Source organism: Ambystoma mexicanum, chromosome 7q, assembly GCF_040938575.1.
Source record: "Ambystoma mexicanum isolate Mex_15411 chromosome 7q, UKY_AmexF1_1, whole genome shotgun sequence".
NCBI classification, from domain to species: Eukaryota; Metazoa; Chordata; class Amphibia; order Caudata; family Ambystomatidae; genus Ambystoma; species Ambystoma mexicanum.
The window spans coordinates 744,822,181-744,843,056 of record NC_090941.1 but is presented as its reverse complement, the minus strand read 5'-3'; the positions used below and the strand labels follow the sequence as shown (position 1 = coordinate 744,843,056).

The following is a 20,876-nucleotide window of genomic DNA, read 5'->3' as shown; positions in this document are numbered from 1 at the left end:
AATCTCTCTTATATTATTGAAGCTAGAATATCCTCCAGGGCCCCTTATATGATTCACCGGCTTATTGGAGTGGGGGGGGGAGGGGCGGCTATCTCCAGGATCAGATGTCCACGTGGTCATTTCCTTAAGCTCCACCTTCCCCAGCCCTCTTTTCTAGCTTTGCAAGAAAAGGAAACTTGAGGGTAGGACTCTTGGGGCTCCGGGACCCTGTCTGGAATTCTTTAGCTCTTTCTCTGAGAGAAGAAGAAAACCCTCTCCCATTAATGAAAGACTTACTTTTTCAAAGAGCTCTTTGGTCCGGTTGGGACATCTCGCTTCTTCACAATGTTCTGTCCTTGCTTTGCCCCTGCTGTGGCTTTCTGGCTCTAGCTCGCTTGCCTCTTTCTTTTGTTCTCTGGGGCTATCCTATTCTACAATACTACAGGGGTATCTTTCTGCTTGTCTTTTATTGACCCACTGCCCCCCTTTCGGCATTTTCCTTCCATATACTTAGTTTGCCTGTCTGGATGGTGACGATGCTGTTTTTATGGGCCTGCTTTCTTTTAAACCCTACTGCCGACTAATTACTGGCATGTGAAAATTCAAACACTTAAACCCCCATCCTGATTTCTCTACATAGAGTTCCTGTTCACTCTAGGTAACCTTTCAGGTTCTTCTGCTTTACTTACAAATGGGTAGTTTGTAGGCCAAGCAGCTTATTTGGCCAATTGGCTGTGCATTTCCGTTGGGTCTAGGGAGACTAGCAGTGCTGATAGACTACATTTGCTTATTTAGACATTTTCCACCACCTCAACCACCGACCACCCCCCCAATCCCCCCACATCCTTGTCTTGGAATATGATACCCTCTTCCATTCTATTGCTACCTTTTCTGTTTGAGTTTAGGAAGGCATTGAAAACATTTTTGTTTAAATGTGTTTTAAATGGAATTATATTCAAGGGATTTTATGTTCTCTGTATTTCTAATGTCTTTATTTATGATTACCTATTGTATTTGTATGGTTTGCCTTTCTTTTAGTGGACAATGCCCTGCTGCCTCTGGACCTGGGTTTTGCGCATTTTACGCTCTGAATCCAGTATTAAAAGTCAAATGCATGGTGAAAAATCTGGTAATCCTTGTAGGCAAACCACTGGACAACCATACCAAATAAGACCATCCTCCGAGGAAAAAGGCTATGCGCACCTCTTGCAAGATAAGTTTTATTTCTCATACAGAAGACAAACCATACATGCCAGCAGGAGCATTCTCACCCAACTGCCATGGAGTGCGCTGGTTAGTTCAAAGCAAACAGGTTTAAGAAGGGATGATGTCATCCATGGCACACACAATATAAGGTACTCATTCCCCACTTTCATTGGCCACCCCCTAGGTACATACCACCCACACCGTATGGGATTCCAGATGATTGGTAGAAGCTTCGTCATGCCAGTCTTCTTCCATGTGGACCGCGGTCCTGCCACCTTGAGCTCTAGAAACATGATACTTGAGAATGTTGCCCTTCCCATGAACACCTCACATGATGCGCATCTCGTAACTAGACATGAGCTCAGTAGATCCGCGCAAGGTCAAATTGGCCCTCTAAAAGAAGACAAGCTTCTTTGGATCCCACATACACAGGCGCCTCCTCCATGCCTACCCGGCACTGACCTAGATTTGTTGGCATCACCCCGTGCACCTTGCAGTACACATCTCAAGACCCCCCCCCCCCCTCTCCTGCCCCTGGTAGCTGCCCCCTCCCTGGACCCTAAGTCACTTTGTGGGGGATTTACGAGCGCTGTTTGTGGGCATCTGGCAGTTCAACCATTATCCTGGGGGGGCGCCAGTACCTTAAGTCTAGGTTTGGGCTATTTGGCAGCTTAAGAGCTCTTCCCTGGCTCCAAGGAGATCGTCCTTCAGAGACCGGCGCATCCCTACACACACTGGGCTATTCACAACCTTTCTGATTGCATGGGCCTGCAACATGAGACAATGACTGGTGTGTTGGTGGCCTTTCTCATCTAATGCTTTGGCTAGCAAAGGGGATGGGAGAATATTTGCAATGGGTGCCAAGATATGCTAATACTGTTACTGTGGTCTGGGCCTTCCTGGGTCTCGATCATAAAATGGCCTTTTTCTACCGCAACACAGGACAAACCATTACGGCGTTTATTCATTCTACCTACTAATGTCTTCCCCCAAACCCTCCCGTGGACCCTCTCAGGCACCTATTCCCACTGTAGCCATGTCCATACGTTATTCGTGTTTAGCCAAGGGCCTGAACCCTCCCCCCCTTTAACCAACCTCCTCTGGGTTCTTAGGTTATTAATATATTTTCCTCAATCTGAATCGTTTTAGGGGTAGGGGGCTTGGACGTGCATCCCAACATCCTCTATATAGCAAATTTGACAGATGCTTTCTCCTCTGGTAAAATGTACCATGCACAGAACTTTTAAATTTCTATTAGAAGCAGAGTTAGTACATCAACACAGTCTCCGAAAAGATCTCCATTCATACCCCTTAACGTCATAAATAATGCAAACCAAGACATAGCTCCCCAATTGCCCAACCTGACAAATGGAATCCTTTGCATAGGAAAGCCTTTCACAGAGGCCACCAAATGCCTTCTTACAAAATGGACAGGAACTCTGCCAATTTATGACATAATTTCAGAGATTTCGGGTGAAGAGTATGTGCTAATTTTTCAGTGCTATATTTATCTGGTGGATGCATTTCAATGTAATTGCAGGGTGATGTGAACGTCATTATTCTGGCACAAGACTCTGAACATGTTTATTCCAGGCACACTTTTTGTTTATTACGTTGCTTTATTTGCCACCTCCATTCAATACAGCGAAGCACTATTTTATTGCAGGTGCTCTAAAATGTTTAACGTATCCTGGCACTCAAAAGCAGAATTATAAGAAACAATTATCCAACTGTGGGCTGGTATGGTAAGCCAGAGGCACTTCTTGTTCAGAATTGCTTATTGCCAAGGGTAGGAATGATGTAGATACTTGACATGTAGACTAAGTTTCAGCACTTGGGCCGCAATCTATCAAGAAAGTTGTTAAACATAGGAACTATTTTGTTAAGAAGACTTCAGTTGCATGTTTTATTTTTCTTGAATAGGTACAAAGAAGGTGGTGAAGCGTTACTGATCCTCCTTCCTTCAGAAGAAAAAGGCATGGTGCAACAACTGGCTGAGCGGAAAGTTCCCATTAATGGAATCCAGTAAGACATCCATTGTCTCTTACATGCCACTGTGTTATCCATAAATGACCTTCTTGAGATGTATGGTATGATTTCTGGAAGTATCAACTGTAGTTTGTAACAAATGCCATTTTATAACCCGTATCAATGTACATAAAAATACATATTACTTTGACAGTATACAAACGGTAATGCTGGTTACAGTTAAATTACTTTTACATCGAGGGTTGTTTTGCTGTAGATCGCTTTCCAGGTGTGCTTTCACCCAACAAGGAGAAAAGTGGTGGTTCTGGCTGCCCTAGCTGATCACTGCTTGGCCTCTGATAAAGGCACAGCGCTGATTATGCTCGACCTATCAGAAGCATTTGACACTGTGGATTACCCTTTGTTTGAAGGATGGAAATGCAAGTGGGAGACCAGTGATTCACACTGGTTCTCTCCCATTTCAAAGAGCATCCCATTTGTGGATTTGGAATGCGCATTGAAATACACAAAACACCTCTTTATTTGTGCAGATGTGCAACAGGATTAGAAAAAAGGAGCATCTGATTGGGCATATATATCTAAGATGCACACATTTAGATAGCCTTTGTGGATTTGACTGTACCGTTTCTGGTGCTAGTGATAAGATGCACTAGTATATCTTATCACAAGTAGTTTTTAGTGTTTGGCCACATATGTCCATCTGTTTGGCAGAGGATTTTTAAGCCTTGATCTGATCATACCAGGGCCCACCATATTTACTTAGATGGATGGTTCCTCTGTGTTGGTAATGATAGTTTATTTTGTCATTTGAGCTTCAAATTTCCAATCAGCACCATTATTTTTACTTTCATGATGTTCCCTTCTGTAGTCTTCATTTGCTGTTTTTTTTTTTCTCAAAGCCTCTGATTATTTTAATGTCTGCTGCCACATGTGCTTTGATGGTGAATTTCCTCTTTGATTGGGGGGTGTTTGAAAGGAAAATGTTTTAGTTGAGCTTTTTCCTGCACCTTAATCTTCTCTGGGGGCCTGTTCCACCTTACCCCCCAACACGGTCCACAGTGGTGCTGTTAGGCTGTCTGCGGTTGGGTATACTTTTTCTTTGTTGCCGCAATTCTCTGTGAAGCCTTTATTTTTGGATCCTTTATTTTTGTTCTAATCCCCTGGCAACTCCTTCTGTAACCATGCCATAAAGATTTTGAGGTTTTGGGTATTATCCAACTTCCTCTTCAGATTTTCTCATATATTCTTGCTGGTTGCACCTATTTGTATGAAATTTCACAATTGCTTTTGGGGAAATGCATATCAGCCATTGTGGCAGACCATGGGTTGTGTCGGTTAAATATAGGTGCAGTGGCTTCACTTGCCCTGGAGGAGATATTGCTCAAGCAACGTGTATACTTGGTCAGCAGAAACAAAAATTGTCCCAGAACTTGTCCAAGATGTAGGAGAAAGAAGAGCATGAGAAGGTTAAGTTAAAAGGAAGTTGATGGTAACAATAAGGGTTCAAGGGTATTACTACTGAAATAATCGCCATGTAAAAATATCAACCAAACTCGTGAGAGAAGGGGGGGGGGGGGACTGCAACAGATGTTATTTGTACCAAAGTATGGGCCCACCTTTTGTGCCTTACTGGTGGATAAACCCTCAATGCCCTCTTGCACTTGCAAATCTGCAGTTTCCCCTTGCATCTTTTTACATTAAATACCATTAATTACTGTACCCTCAATTTAATTTTTCTTTCTCCTAACGGGCTGATGCAAGGTTTACTGTACTAACTCCAGGCACCTCTCTTGCTGTTCCCCAACCCTATATTGACTCCAGATCCTGTGCATAAGTTCTTCCTGGAAAGAGAGGCGTGCTCGCTTGGAGGCATCAATCCTTGCCTTAACTCTGAGTCTCCTATGTAACAGTTGGCAGTTTGAATGTCCTTACACTTATTTTTCCTGGTTTCTCCTTCTATTGAAGCAGTTTCTCTGCTTCCCATTTTCGTCCCTTTTGGGTCTCTGGAGCCCCCTCATGCACTTGTACCTTATGCATGGGAAATGGTGGCTTATGGGAGTGGGCAAATTTGTGCACACTCCCCGGAACAACCAACAAGAGGCAGGAAATCGCACTTTCTTAATAGGTCTCTGGGTTTGTCCTAGTTACTTTCCCTGCCTTTCTATCCTGGCTCTCATCTACCTACTGGACGAATAACAAGAGTTTAATTCCTAAGGGGACCTCTCTTGCATCTCCGATTCTGTCCCTTGTTTTTCCTTATTTTCTTTCCAAGCCTCCTCCACACCTCGCCACATTCTTGTACCTTCGCTCCACCTTAACTTGCTCTGCACATGCCTGTTCCCCATCCGCCATTTAGTAGCTCATTAACTCCACATCCTTCTTTACTACTTTCCCCCCTGTCTCCGTAAGTCCTTTAGCCTCCTTTCTGCTGACATTATCTCCAACTTCCTCCTTAGTACTCTTTCATCTTCTTCTTCATCTCCTCCTGATGTCCTTGATACCCTGCAGTTTCAACTCTTTGGCGCAAGTCTTGAAATAGGTCAGCCAACTTCTTGGATCTTTTTAAGAATGTTCTCTCCAATTAATGACTATGGCTGCTGTCACACCCTGACCCTGGCAGGAGGGCACCCCTCTCTTATACTGGCTATGTTTTATATTGTACACAACAGGTCAGGGTTGATGAAGAGCATACCTTTTGAGGTGTGGAGAGACTGCAAAATCATTTCTCTCGCATGTGGTTTGATTCTCGTTTTTCTCAATGATTTCACAGAAGAGAGTTTCTGTATTAGTGCTTGCATTTGTGAGGGAGATGTGAGGATGCAAGGATTCCTCTCCCAAGGGATACCCGGTAGTAAGTGAAGAAAGCACAGTTCTTTTTAGTGGTTTGGTTGCTGCTTGGGCTAGCTCTCAAGGTTTATTGCAGACTTCAAGGGCATGGGGATACCATACATAGGTAGAAATACTGAAATAATAATAAGTTCCAGTTATGGCAATCCTCTCCTAGCCAAGGCTACTCAAAGTTCATCGATTCTTTTGCATATATTGATACAATGACTCAAATAATTCCAGTGATCATCAATTTAATATAATGAACGCATATTTTATGGTCAAAAGGCAGAACAATGTGGCCAATGCATTTTGGACCCAGTGGGGTCCTTCATCAGGGCAATGTCTGTAAAAGTGAATACAATATGAAGAGCTGTATATTATCAGAAACAAAATGACAGATATACACGGTTGTCAAATTTGTACATACCTGGCCTAAGAAGATGCCAGTGTACTAAAAACCGATCAGTGGCAAAACACCTAAAAAGGCAAAAATAAAAGCTCAAGAATAAGCTGTAGATCGATTCAGCACACACACTTGAAGGACAGTTTGTATAAAATATAGTTGGCAAAAACATACCTGGTGCCCAAAAGACCCAATTGGCCTGAACAAGGTAGCCATGGGAACTTGATATAAAATGAAGAACAAGGAATCCTAAAAACTACAAGGAATTCAAAAATGAAAATGAAGGTCATGAAAAAATTGAAACATTTTGAGAACTCGCCAAAAGGTTTCCTCCAAAACCACCATAGGTTGTAACAGAAGTGTGGCGGTTTTGATGCAACAGGAAATGTCTGTACCCACTTGCATAATAGAAACAAGTTTAAGTCTAAAAGCCAGCGAACCAGACTGTGTGCATGCAAGTGCGATGACTTCATCGTGCGCCAGATGAGATGAACTTCTTTACGTCAGCAGCCGAAAAAAGGAATTACTTGTGAACCACTTTGTGATGGAACCTGAACTGAGCAGTTGCAGGTAAGTAAACGACTGACTATAAATAGAAGTATAAGGACATTAGGGTGAAAAATGTAGACCTAATACAAACAATATTAGAACAAAATAAAAATGACAAAATATCTAACAATTAAAAAGAAACTGATTAAAGAAATTGAGCTAAAATGGAAAAGTGATGAAAAATAAGGAAGTACGTGGTGAAAAATAGAAAAGGAACGAGTGGGAAAGAAATATGTCAGTACACCAGAGTGAAACAACAAACCTATATAATTTCAGAAATGAAGAGTCAATGGGTGGATTAATCTTAAACAAATGAACTGACAAAAAAAAAATATTACAATGGAACTGGTGAAAATCTACATTTGACTAAAGCCTATGTAAAAGAGTTGCAGAAGGTCTACTCATAGAATTGCAAATGCAGAACATATCTGGGTGCAATATATAAAAAAATAAAACCAACTTTGAAACACACCAATTGCAATATGAACATCGATCCTTCAGAAAATTGTGAGGTATGGCAAAGAAGTTCAAACCACAAAACATGAACTGGGCATAGAGCCAAATATTTTTAAAAAAAACCAATGGTAACAATACATATGCAGGCCCATGTGACAATAATCATAAGGTCACTTTGTTACATGTCATCGATTGGGACCTGCATTCTTAGTATCTAACCTACCAGCTTGCAGACACATTTATTTAATCTAAAGTGCTGTGTGGTAGCCCCGAGAGGTTCAGATGAGTTGCAAAACGTTTGGTTTGTATTGGTACTGGGCTGGTAACAGATTTCACTCATGATATGACTCGCAATGAAGCTAGAAAGCCTGTCCACTGACTGGAGTGTTTGGAATAAAGGAGCTCCTCTCTGCCAGGTGAGATCACACCTAGAGGGGTACTGTTGCATAGAAGTTCAGAAGAAGCCTAAGAAGGTATCCATGGTAGAGTGGAATAGAGACCTATAGGTGGTGGGGAGCATGACAACCAGGTGAGCAATTAAGGTGAGCCACTCCTTCATACAGATGAAGAGACAATTGACTGCTCTCATACAGTAGCACGCTGAGGGGCACAACTCCCCAGGGCTTACTCCAAGAAAGTAAACTGCTCTGCAAAAGATAATATGGGAGATGTTTCTTCCTTACCCTCCGGCATCCTCATATGGAATATCGCAATACTACAGAACAAGAGCAACTTTGGTTGGGGAGACTAAATTGGTATAGAAAGCATAACGCACTGGCTAGAGTGAAACTGGGTCCTCAAGCAGGAGACACAAATCGAAGTTGTATGATGGTAATAACTTCAGACCTTAACACTAAGCAAGGAGAGGATGTCTGTTCAGTTCCTGCAAGTCGGAGCCTGGGTGATAACCCCTCCCAAAATATCATTGCTAATGGAATATCATTGCTAATGGGAACAGCATAGAAGTGGCATTGTTATTCCCCCAACCTGGGTTAATATTTCATACTGCAGTTTTGAGGGGATTGGGTCCTCCAACGTATTCCATATCTATGACATGTAATCACCACAGCTGTGCTGCTTCGGAAACTTTTTGTCTGCGTCTGCGTCCTGCGTCGATGCGCCGTCGTCGAGGACCTCCTCCGACGTCATCCGATGTGATAAGTAGGACGCACGACGCCCGTAGCCTCAGTTCCGTTTTTTCCGCGAACGTGTTGCTTCGTGATTCTCGGTTCACGCCTCGACTCTTTAGAGTTCTGTTCTTCTCGGTTCTTCGAACCTGTTCGTTTTGTGAAAATCCTTCGTGTGCAGATGTCTTCTACTTCGTCTTCGACCCCGCGTCCGGGTTTCAAGAAGTGCGGGGAGTGTGGGTCCAAGATGTCGGTGACGGACTCGCACGACGCCTGCCTCTGGTGCCTCGGGGAGGCCCACGACACGGATGACTGTATCGACTGCCAGTCGCTCACGTCCAAAGCCTTACGCGAACGGCAAGGCTTATTTGTGTGGGCTGGTGGCCTCACACCTGCAACCTCCAGTTCGGCTCCCTCTCACTGCTTAATCTAAGGTGCAGCCTCTGTCATTCTGCTGACCAGGGTGCTCATCGCACCTCTCCACCTAGCCTATCCTTTCAATGTTTTCTCCTTCACTTTGACAGATGGAGGGGGGGATTGTGCGAGAGAATGGGTTAAAATGGGTGCATTCCGTGTGAGTCTCCCTCAACCCACTTCTCGCATCATCTTTCATCATGTCCCTGGTTAGTACACCACTGCCAATGTCTTGCTTATTGTAACCACAAAGGGCCCATATTAGATGGGATCACTGGATGTGGAAAAATGTGACAAACAAAAGACTGCAGACCACTACTTTTCTTTGAAAAGTAAGAGCAAATTAATGAATTTAAACCACCTATTGCAAAGCTGTATGGGAAATATTCCGGGTTTCTGGATTTGCATTTCATCCAATAAAGGCCAGAAAAACGCCAGACAGTCAATTCATTTTTCTCACGGAGAATGTTTTCATTTCAGCTGTGTTTTTTGCTCTTTGCTTCGCATGCTCATGAGCACATGTTGTCATTCTCAAAAATGCTGTCTGCTCAATGCAGATTAAATCACACATGACAGGAGACAGCCTGCTTCAGTGGCTCTGTCTGAGCTCATTTACATACATGATATTACAAACAGTGCTCTGATAATGTTGTCTGCTGTTGTTGCCTGGCAGCTGGTATGGGGAAAGTGTGAGTGGCTTGCTGTGACGAGTGCTGGTGACTACCAGTGCATCATGGTGATCACAAGGCCTGACCTGAGTTGTACAGATTGTTGTCAGAGTTCAGGACATCAAGCCAAGTAATGAGCATTAACCAGGATCCACATTTGTGTCCAGGATCTGGCACAAGACAGCCCCTGCTGGCCTTAATTCTACCTCTTTCTGCAAGCACAGCCGCTAGTGAGATTTTTCAGCGGATCTTCAATGTCTACCATGCTACAAGCATACATGGGTAATAATTAGTCCTCCGCAACATCAGACATTGGAACAGAGCTGATTTAACTGGTGCATATCTGCTGTAATTGTAGATACGGATATATCACATTTTAACTGCAATTGGTTAAACATGCTTCTTAAGATATTCCTTTAGGTGAAAAAGCAATACTTGCCTCGTCTGGTGAGCCACTCTTTCTGGGCAGACTTCCTTCTTGGCCTTCAAGCTTTCTCGTACTTTACCAGTTGGCAGGGAGGACAGTTATCCACTCTGACACCACAGATGTAAAACACCAATTATTATTGACTGAAAATATGTGTGTAAAATCTCAGAAAAAAATAGAACAATAACTTTTTATATAAAAAAAAAAAGTCATACACTTGTTATTCTCATAAAACTACTATTCTAGACTGGTATTGGCCGTTAGAGTGTAGGATATAGGGTTATCCATAAGGGAACCTTTTTTAAATGGCTCCTCTACAACTATTAACTTCTGGGTACAGCCCTCTACAAGGGATACGTGTTACTTCGGCACCTTATTTGCTGGCGCTGGACTACATTAGTCGATAAGAGGAACAGAAGGTGATTGGACAGACCTTACTTCATCGGCCTTGGCGATCTCCAAATGAGGCCAAGTTATGTGGTGGGGAAAGAGAAATGGGCAAATTGCTCTAATCTAGTTAAAGAAGACACTCCCTACTCGTTCCCGTGCCTGAAACTTTAACTGGTGGCTGTGAGAAACCTGAAGGTGTCTCACCCGCTAGTCCCTGGGGATCTGTCATCCAGGAGGCCATGACACGGCCATTGCTTTTGGATCCAGTTCCTGGGAGTGGACCAGTGCGAGAGGATCACCTGAGTGAGGGATCTTGTGGGAGTGGGGCACCGGATGGTGAGACGCGGTATAACCTTCCCTGGAACACCTTTACCCCATCTTACCATATAGGATACTTAGGAACTCAACCCTCCCCCTTTCACAACACAACACAACACTTTCTCAAGGACAGCTTGCTATGAGAGAAAATGGACTAACACCAGAGCTTAGTACCCGACTCCCAATACAATGTTTCCATTACACTTCCCCACACGAATAAAAGGCGGAGCACAGGAGCACAATGTGAGTGAGACAAAGCACACGAGGAATCAGCAGTTCCAAGATGGCAGTTTAACACGAAGCAAAAGACGGCAAAACAAAAGGAGATTGCAAGGACGGAAGTGGCCTTGACCTTTTTGACAAGGAACCGTTAATTTCACGCAACCTCGAGAATAGAAATCGTATGACCAGGAAACAAGGCTGAAGAATCCTGCGTTGTGTGTCGGAAGTACCTGGGGGTCTCCCACATCGGAGAATCGCCTACTGCCGTGGTACTGTCCTTGGCTCCTACAACGAAGTAGAGCCTGTGAAATCAATGCAGCCAGTGAGTTGGGGTGGCCAATACCAGACCGGTCTGTGTTGAAGCCAAGGTTGCAAGCAGCAACATTGTCTGGAGAACGCTGAAGCGAACAGTCTATGAAACGCATGCGATAACCAACGCCAGTAAAATTGGACAACATATGAGTGATTGAAATTTGAAACCAAGATACAATACCTTAGAAAGAGTGGTCTGGTATCCAACTGAGAGGTGGCAAAAGATGCACCCAGATGCCTCAGGGTTAGGCACGCTATACAAATCTAAATAAATAAAAAAGTGAAAGCGTGGCAAAGAATTGTGAATCGAAGTGGTCCTGCAACGGGTCATGCACAATCCTGTGCACAATCGAAAGTCTTTGATGTTAATAGAGCAAAGAAAGTTGATGAAAAAATAGATGAAGTTGGTCTGAGCCCGAATGAGGGAGATCACCAGAGAGGTTTTGGTTAAAGCAAGTTTGTTAAAGTAAATTAAAATTGGTCTGAGCCCGGCAGAGGGTGACTGATTGAATATTGTGTTGAAAAGGATCCGAGCCCGGCGGAGGGGTATCTGGGGTGAACCATGAATCACCCAAGAAATTGCATACATGAATATCCTACGTGCATTGTGTTAAAGAGGATTTGAGTCCGGCTGAGGGGGAACCGAGGTGAATAGTGAATCACCTGAGAAATTGAGTGCATGTGAAATCCCGAGAGGAAAATAACTCATTGTCACATGAGACCTTCTGAAAGAAGAGACTTTGAAAGGCAAATAGACTTGGGCACAGAAGGCCCTGATTCTAATGTTTGAACTGCTCCCTCGTGCTTGATAATCCATAGACTGTGCTAAGCTAGAGTATATGACCTTGTCCCATACTGAAACCTGGGGAAGGGAGGCCAACAGCCCGAATATACTGACATATCATTTCTTGAACACTTTTCTTTTGCATAACATTGTTTCCCACACTATTTGTATTTAGAAGTAAGGATTGGCTATAGGTTTATTAGTTTAGGCCCTTTTATTTTGATAAGACACCACTTGGACTGCGTTATTATTGTTTGATGGTCGTAGCTGGCTTCTATCTTTAGAGTTAGGATTAGATGGGTGTTTTTCAAACCCTTTTTAGTTTCAATAAACACCCTTGAACTGTGGTCACTTGTCTCTTATTGTTGATACCAGGCCTTCCTTACATGGCCTTGGCGCACCATCTGTGTGTCTGGATGTGCTAGGGAGTTGGCAGGTGCACCATCTAATTGGCCCCAAAACGAGTGACCATTGTTTCAGTCACAGGTAGGGGACCACTATTCAGAGCTCAATTTAGTGTATTTATTGAATTTCCTGCTATTTTAACGTGTGCGTGTCTTCCTTCGGCAGTAACTCCGGGTGCTATACAGTCATTTGTTATTGAATCGCTTGGCATGGTAAATGTCTGCAACTGGCCTTCAATGATGTGCTTCTCACTGCTACCTATTGAAAGAAATTATCTTTAGTAATTGCGAGATGTATGCATCTAGTGTGGTTTCAGGTTGCTAAGCAGAACTCCCATCAGCGTTCTGACCTAGTTGTCTGCGGCTCATCTGAGACCGTGAGGCTTTGAAACTTGTTTTTTTAGGTAGGTGATGTTATGTCTGCTACATTATTTTTGAATTCAGGCCTAGTAAAGTTTGGTCTAAGTAATGGTGGTACGGTGGTTCATTCTCCGCGATATTGTGCCTTCGTCCCTTGCATGTTAGTATTCCTCATTTTATATGTGCGTGTTCTTCATGGCTGCGTGCAATATGCTTCATCTTTGCCTGCGAATACACTTGATGTCTGTGTGTTCTATAAGTCAGTTGCGTGTGCTTTGTGTATGTATGTCTCTGCATGTAACTACCTGCTGCCCTACTTGTCGCACATAACCAGTTATTCTAACAGCTGCTATTTGGCTCTTAACACTGATAATGACCTACTGCTACTTTTTTATATTTTTTGTTTGTGATGATAATGGGGAACAGGTGGGATTGTTTGGGGTGTGCCCAATTCTGGTGTAACTGATCTCCTTTACCACATTGTCCCTACCCCCTGCCCCCCACACCCCCTCTGATCAATTTATTGAGCACATATACATCATTTTCTGTCATTTGATCATGTCCATCCTTTGGTATCCATAACTTACACTCCCCCCTCAGGCTGCCTCTTTGTGCTATGTATTGCTCTTGCCCACATGCCATGAAGCAGCAGTCCCCATCTCCCACACAATTGTCCCAGTGTTCTGTAAAGTTCTGAGGGTCGAGAGGGCATTCAAATAAGGTGCCTGGGGCCCTATTGGTATTTCATTGAGGTGCATTTCATGTTGCTAATCTGTTTGTGTGTGGATATGTAGCACATTGTCCTTACCCAATACAACTGTTATGTGCTGTTCTACTACTTTTTTCCCAGTTCTCCTACATTGTGCTGTTATCTGTTACCGGTACTGCTATTACAATTTTAAACGTGTTTCCTAACCAGGTACGCATATGTACGCACCCATGAGAACAGGCCTTTAACAGTCCTTGTCTTCAGTTCTTGTAGTATCTTGGACCATTTTTGTGTGCAAATTCTGCAGCACTGTTATTGCTTCAATCTAACTCCCATTCTTCTCATCGTTGGCAGGTATAAATGTGCAGCAACTTTATTTTAATTTTATTTTTTGTATTTGTATAGCGCACTGCAGCCCAAAGTCATTGAGGAGCTGTTGCAAGAAATTGTAAGTAGGCGTGATTCAGGGTTACCTTGCAGGCGGCACAAAGTAAGGATTCTTGGTTACATATAAAGTTGACAAACACAAAAGTGGTTAAAACAATATGAACAGTAGGAGTCATAGTTCAATATTAGCATATAGAACATTATTGCGAAGGATTCAACTGAAAGGACCCAAAGGTGCCGACATCCGGCCACAATATGGTGAGATGTGGGGAATGGGAATAGATACAGAATCATACAAGTCGCACAAATAACCTCATTTTGATAGCTTTGCAGAAGGCTAAATCGGAGTCACTCATCCTAAGGTGTGTGGGTAGAGCGTACCAGTGTGATGCAGCCATAGTGGGGAAGCTGGTGCTGCCTGTACGCACTCTCCAAGTCTTAGGCGTGGAAATCAGGTTAGTGTAGGCCATTCTTATGGGCCTGGAAGAAGTTGGCTTCATTATTCTTTGGACAAAGTACGGGGGTGCCAAGTCATGGAGGCATTTATGCATGACAGAGAGGGTTTTAAAGATGATTCTCTCTTTAACGGGGAGCCAATGGACGTGCCTCCTCACCTCAAAAATGTGGTCGTTCTTAGAGATCCCAGTGGCGGCCCTCAGGGCATTGTTTTGCACCAGTTGGAGTTTAGCAATGTTGTTGCCAGAGTTTCCAACCAGGAGGGCGAAACAGTAGTCCAGTCTTGATCTGATTATTGCCCTGGCAATGGTGAGGCAATTCTGTAGAGATAGGAAGGGTTTTGCTGCATTAAACAATTTGGAGTAGTAAGCCGAGGAGGAGGCAATGGCATTAACCTGCCTATTCATAGTCAGATGTCAGATTGGAATCAAGTAGACAGCCAAGGTGTTGACAGTTTGGGACACTGTAATAGGTATATTTTCAATGGTGAAGGAGCTGTATTGTTTGTCCAAGTTACCCAGAGTGGTCGTTGATTCAATTAACAGTTGCTCGGTTTTCTTGCTGTTAAGGCATAACCAGTTTACTGCCATCCACGATTGGATCGTAGAGTAGATGGGGTTGAGGGTGTTCATGTTGGCCTCGTAATCGCCTGTGATGAGGATACTCACCTGGGTGTCATCAGCATAGTTAGTGTATGAGATGCCCAGTGTATCTAGACTATTGAACACGGGCCTGGTGAACAGGTTATACAGGGCCAGTGCAATGCAGGAGCCCTGAGGGACACCGCATTTGATGTGACTTGGAGTGGCACAGGCCGAGTCAGAAAAGACTTGCATGGCCCTTTCCTGTAGGAACGAGGTGATCCAAGCACATGCCTTCGGGGAGAAATTAGCTGCAATGGAAAAATGGTGGCACAGTGTGTTGTGATCAACCAAGCCAAATGCAGCAGATAAATCAAGGAACAGAAGGATCGCTGGTTTGCCTGCATATCTGATGTTGTCCATTTAGTTTTTCAAGTCTGAGTTGTTTCGGTGCCATGTCGTGGACGTAAGACGGAATGCCAAAGGACTTGCAGGTAGGCTGCTTTGTCCAGAATTTTTTGTAAAAAAGGAACAGTGGTGATGGGCCTATAATTCCCCGGAACTGTTGGGTCAAGGGAAGCTTTCTTTAGGAGTGGACGTACCCAGGCTTCCTTAAGGCCAGTTGGGACATGGCCAGACTGGAAGGAAGCATTAATGAATGCTGTCAGAAAGGGGGCCAGGGTAGGGGCACAATCTTTAATAGGCTGAGCCGGGCATACATCCCCTCTGCAGTTGGATGGTTTAATGGTTTTAAGAAGGGTGATGACTTTGGATTTACTCAAATCGTTGAATTCGAAGGGCGGGTTTGGTAGCTGTGAGCGGGGTTACTGTGCAGGTTGGCTATTAGGTGTGTCAAAGCCTGTTGATGGGCTAAGATTTTAGTTAGCAGGGTATCCAGTTTATCGAGCATACAGATAAAATTTTGTTGCACCAATTTTCGTCCTTCACGAGAGTAGTAGGCAGGGTGGAAGGATTTTCCAACTCTCTAAAGATGGTGAACATTTATTTAGTCCCTGATTTTGCATTGGCTATCCTCGTATTGAATGACTCGGCTCTTGCCTTGATTATAGATGATTTGTAATCTTTGGAGATAGCCTTAAAGGCCATTTTAGAGGCATCATTAGGGTTTGTTTTCCAGGCTGAGAGCGCAACTCTCTTCTTCACAGCAACTCCTGTGAAAACCAGGCATTGGAGTTGTTAGCTTTCTTTGCTTTCCTCAGTGTGAGAGGAGCAATGGCATCGACAGCTTGGGTGATGGCAAGTTTAAATGCACTTGCAAAAGTGTCTAGGTCCTTTGAAAAAAGGGGGCTGGAGAGCGGGCACCTTAAAGAAGGGCGTAATCTTTTCCGAGGTGAGTTGACGTGAGCTCCTTGCGAGTGCTGCAGGAAGCGGGATCACAGGCTTGGGGGACACTTTATAGGTATTAAGGTCAAATTGGATGTAGTGGTGGTCAGACCATGGGATGGGAGTATTTCCAGTAATTAGAACAGAGCAATTGTGGTGGGTAACCGAGTCCAGTGAGCGACCTTTAATGTGGGTTGGCTTAGAGATAGCTTGAGAGAACTCTAAAGTGGATAGGGCTTTATTCAAGGCGGCAGCATCGGCATAATTCGGGTCATTAAGGCCTAGATTAAGATCACCCAGGAACATGATTTTAGAGGTCTTTTTCAGATTGTCCGAAAGAGTGAATCAAGGCCTCATGGAATTCTGTGCTAGGGCAGGGGGGTCGATGGACAATATAGAGAGCCATGGTGCAGTTGGGGGAGAGATTAATTTTGAGTAGAAGTTAGTCACAATTGTGACCAAGTTCCCCTTGAATCCTCCTATTAGGGATAGTTTATTTGGCAATGAGAGCTGCTCTCCCACCTCTCTGGAGGGAACGGCCTTGCCTGAAGATAGTGTACCCATCTGGAATGGGGAGTGTAAGAGCTGGGCCAGAGGTTTCATTCAACCATGTTTCAGTAATTACAAGGAGGTCAATTTTGTCCTTAATGATGATGTCATGGACGTCTAGAGCATGTGCTGGTAACGAGTGTGCGTTGACCAAGGCACACTTACGAATGGCCATGGGCGAGGCCACAGGAGAGGCATGGTTGGGCATAGGCAAGTCATGGGACACAAGCACTGGTATAATATCCACAACAGAGGCATGGGTGGGCATAGACAAATGATGGGACACACGCACTGGCATAATATCCACAACAGAGGCATGGGTGGGCATAGACAAATCATGGGACACAGGCACTGGCATAATATTCACAACAGAGGCATGGGTAGGCATAGGCAAATCATGGGGCACTGGCATATTATCCACAACAGAGGCATGGGTGGGCATAGGCAAATCATGGGACACAGGCACTGGCATAATATCCACAACAGAGGCATAGGTGGGCATAGGCAAATCATGGGACACAGGCCTTGGCATAATATCTCCAACAGATGCATAGGGAGGTACATGATAAAGGCATTGGCACATGTGAAACATTGGTCAGATGCAGAACGAAAGTGGCAATGGTCGGAGTAATGGACCCTTGTAAGTGATTTCAACCCGGCACTTCACCTAAGTCAATGCGTAGCGTGTGATGCACAGCTGAAACCCTTAATTAATTATTTGTGTCTATGTTCTTTTATTTCTGAACAAGGTACCACTTCCATCACGCCCCTCCCTTTGAATACCCCCCCCCCCCCCCCCGGTCACACTGAACCAGGAATCGGGCTGGTTTGCAAAGTTAAACTATTTATTTTATATATACACAATATATATCACACTATTTTTAATGGTTATACAATAATCACCAATGGGGTGATGTCACACTAACAATCTCTTTAATCACAAGTAGCAATGGTGGGAAAAACAGTGCAGTGCAGAAATAATACTTTTTAGGTATGTTCAATCAAACGGCAGTGTGATTACTATTTCCCCCTGCACACCCCTCAATCCTCCCCAATATGCAATATAAAGAGATATAAGGAGAGGGAAGAGGTTTCAGGAATGCAGAACTCGAGCAAATATATCAATCCCAATTTCCCCCCGCAAACACAGAGAGAGAAACAGGAATGATTGCAAACTTGTCAAAAATGGTTTTAAAGTTGGCTTGAATGGATTTGGTAAAACACAAAAAATGGTTTTAATTCACTGAAATTATTTAAATACTAATGGGAGCCGCTTTGTATGGTTTCAGACACACACTAGCAATGATTTGAGAGTAATGAGCAAGTTGAAAACTTAATTTTGAGGTCGGGTGCAATGAAAAGCTATTTGAGCCAAACGAAAAATTTGCGGCAAACTATTCCGCGCGCGTTAAGCGCGATTGCTGAAGAACTATAAGGAGTTGGGATGCGGTTTGGGTTAATTGGAAAGTGTAGGATGTTAGCTTCAAGTCGACACTTAAAATTCTGTTTCTAGCATAAAGTATGAAGAAGTTATGAATGTTTTTGTGGAGGTCGTTTTTTTCCAGAAAGAGACAAAAAATTGTAAAACAAGGATGCGCTTTCTAAAATACAAACAAGGTTCTTTACACTAGAGATAGACTATGAAGATACAAACTACACGACAGCGCAGCCACCAGATCAGGACGTCGCTGATCAGGTTTTTGCCCGCCGGGACGCTTGCTTTTCTTCAGATAAAATATATCAGCGCAAAGATGAATTTAACAATATTATTACAGAAGGACTATAGGATAAGACCGAGTTTAGGCAAGCCAAAAGGATTTCTAACAATACAGCTCTGGATATAAGATGGATTTGATTTGGATAAGGATGAATATAGATGGTACATAGGCTAGTGACAATCCTTTACTATGGACACTCACTACCAATGTTTTGAATGGAACCGTCAGGGATTCTGGTCAGATTTCTGGGACAGACTGCTGGGCACACCGGACTGGACGGGTCAGCGATCAGCAACACCCTCTGGACACCGCATGGCAGGACTGGGCTGGATCTGCAATGGCTCTCTGGTCTGCACGGCACGAGACAGGGTTTAATCTGCCCTTCTGGTTATGAAAATGATTCTTTGGCAGGCAAGCAGTTACAGCACAGCCTGGCTGCTTCTTGGTTTCCCCTTTAAGTTTAGGGATGGGTTCTGGAAATTAGGCCGAGCTGAAAACGTATCAGTTATGCTCTGAGCCTTTCTGCTTGCAAGATTTTTGGAGTCTGGAACAAGGAGTATGGATGGATCTCCTTCAAAGTGCTTCACCAATTTCGAGATGGTGGGTGGATCAGTCTCTTTTTCTAGGTCCTAAGCTGGCTCTATTTGTGTTTCATAAAGGGGTGGCTAAGGTGAATTATCCGAGGCGCACCCTCTAGGTAGTCCATTGCCTAAAGTCTGCTCTCTCCCTTGATTGGAGGCGAAAACAGAGTGTCATCATGATGATGCGGTTTATGAGGCAGGGAAAACCTCACCTTTGCCTTTTGCACATAAAATCTATTTTTGATATAATACATCTTTACATGTGTACACTCTTTATACCAATGACATACATAGATCACATATTTGTTGGAGCACATATTCTTCCAAACCCCATAGTTGTGAGGTCTTGGGTCTGGATTTGACAATTTTTCGCACCTTTGTCCGGGACACATCTGATTTGTCCACAATTTTATACATATGTGCGCATTGTATATGGGCATAATCGTATGAGGTTTCATCCTTCTGACATGAATACAATTGCTACAAAACCAGACATTTTCACTAAGCCTTCTCAGAACATTGCACAGAGTTCTGGGTCCTTTTAAAATGTGCCCCCAAAAAAATCAACAATACTGTAATTTTACAATTTTTACAAATTCGCACAGTCCTTTGTCAGTCTTTTTAGAAATATGCTTTCTGTGCATTGAGAATCAACAAAAATGTCTATCCCTGCCTCCAAAGGTTTCTTGTAGCTCAAGGGCAATCCCCAACTTCTTCCTCTTGCAGAGGCCCTGTTGACACTTAGAATCTGCATATTCTTTCTGCCAAGGAAGGTTCATTGTCTCTTCCAGGAGCAGCAGCCCAAATCTCCTCCCCTCTTAATCAACATCTGAATGTGTGTTCGTGGTCTTTGATGGGAAGCATGAGAGATGCCTTTTGTTGGGGAAAGCTCGGGAAAACTGGTTTGATGACTCTGAGTTTCAGCTAAATTCACTGTCAAATTATAACATTTTCTTAATTTAAAATAATTTTTTTAATCAAGCAGCTAGAACTCTGATTCCAGTCTCTAAATCATGGAGATTTAATGGTTAAGACCTATGTTCCTCTTAATGACAGGTCACTTAGATTTAAGACATTAGATCTTAATGGTGCAACTTTGCAGTTTAAATGCAGGCTTTTGAAACAGTCACCGGCGGCCGCTGGTACTGCGCCCATATTTTGACAGATTTCCACAGGCAAGCACACTTTTTACTGTTGATATTTTGATGATAGATTCTGCTTTTCCTGACATTGTGTGTTCATATTGATTCCTTAAATGAAGTGGTGGGTAACACCCAGCAAAGCTATTGGATGTTTTCTGATGTTTTGCTCCGGTATTCTGTTTTTTCAGCAACCAAGAAAAAGGGATTTAAGAGCAATTTCTGGCTTTCCTTGCAATAAAACACTGCCTTTTCATGCAGTTTCCATTTTTACTTGGTGGGCTGCCCAGTGACCGGTTTCAGCAGTGTGGTCTCAGTTCCACCACTGACAACAGCCATCTTTTCCGGTTTCAAAGCACAATTTTCATAGGTTTTGGCACGCATAGGACTTTTGCGGCCATTTTGCTGATTCATTCACCATCAGCACACAGGGATGTCGCAGGGCAGAGCGGGTTAAAACATCCCACAAAGCCCCCCCCTCGCGATTTGACTTTTGACCGCCCGTCAAGGGGAAGTCGCGAGATTGCGATGTTCCGTTTTTTTTTCTTTCTGGTCCAAATGGCAAAAATCATCTG

At 43.6% G+C, this 20,876-nt stretch overlaps 1 protein-coding gene across 1 annotated transcript in view; it reads left to right on the top strand.

The window, feature by feature from the left end:
• DDX10 (DEAD-box helicase 10) overlaps positions 1–20,876 on the top strand; it is a 1,554,249-nt gene that overhangs the window by 277,179 nt on the left and 1,256,194 nt on the right. Inside the window, exon 10 of the mRNA XM_069640199.1 lies at positions 3,109–3,210. Within this exon, the coding sequence (XP_069496300.1) occupies positions 3,109–3,210 (102 nt within the window). The remainder of the gene's footprint in view (positions 1–3,108; positions 3,211–20,876) is intronic.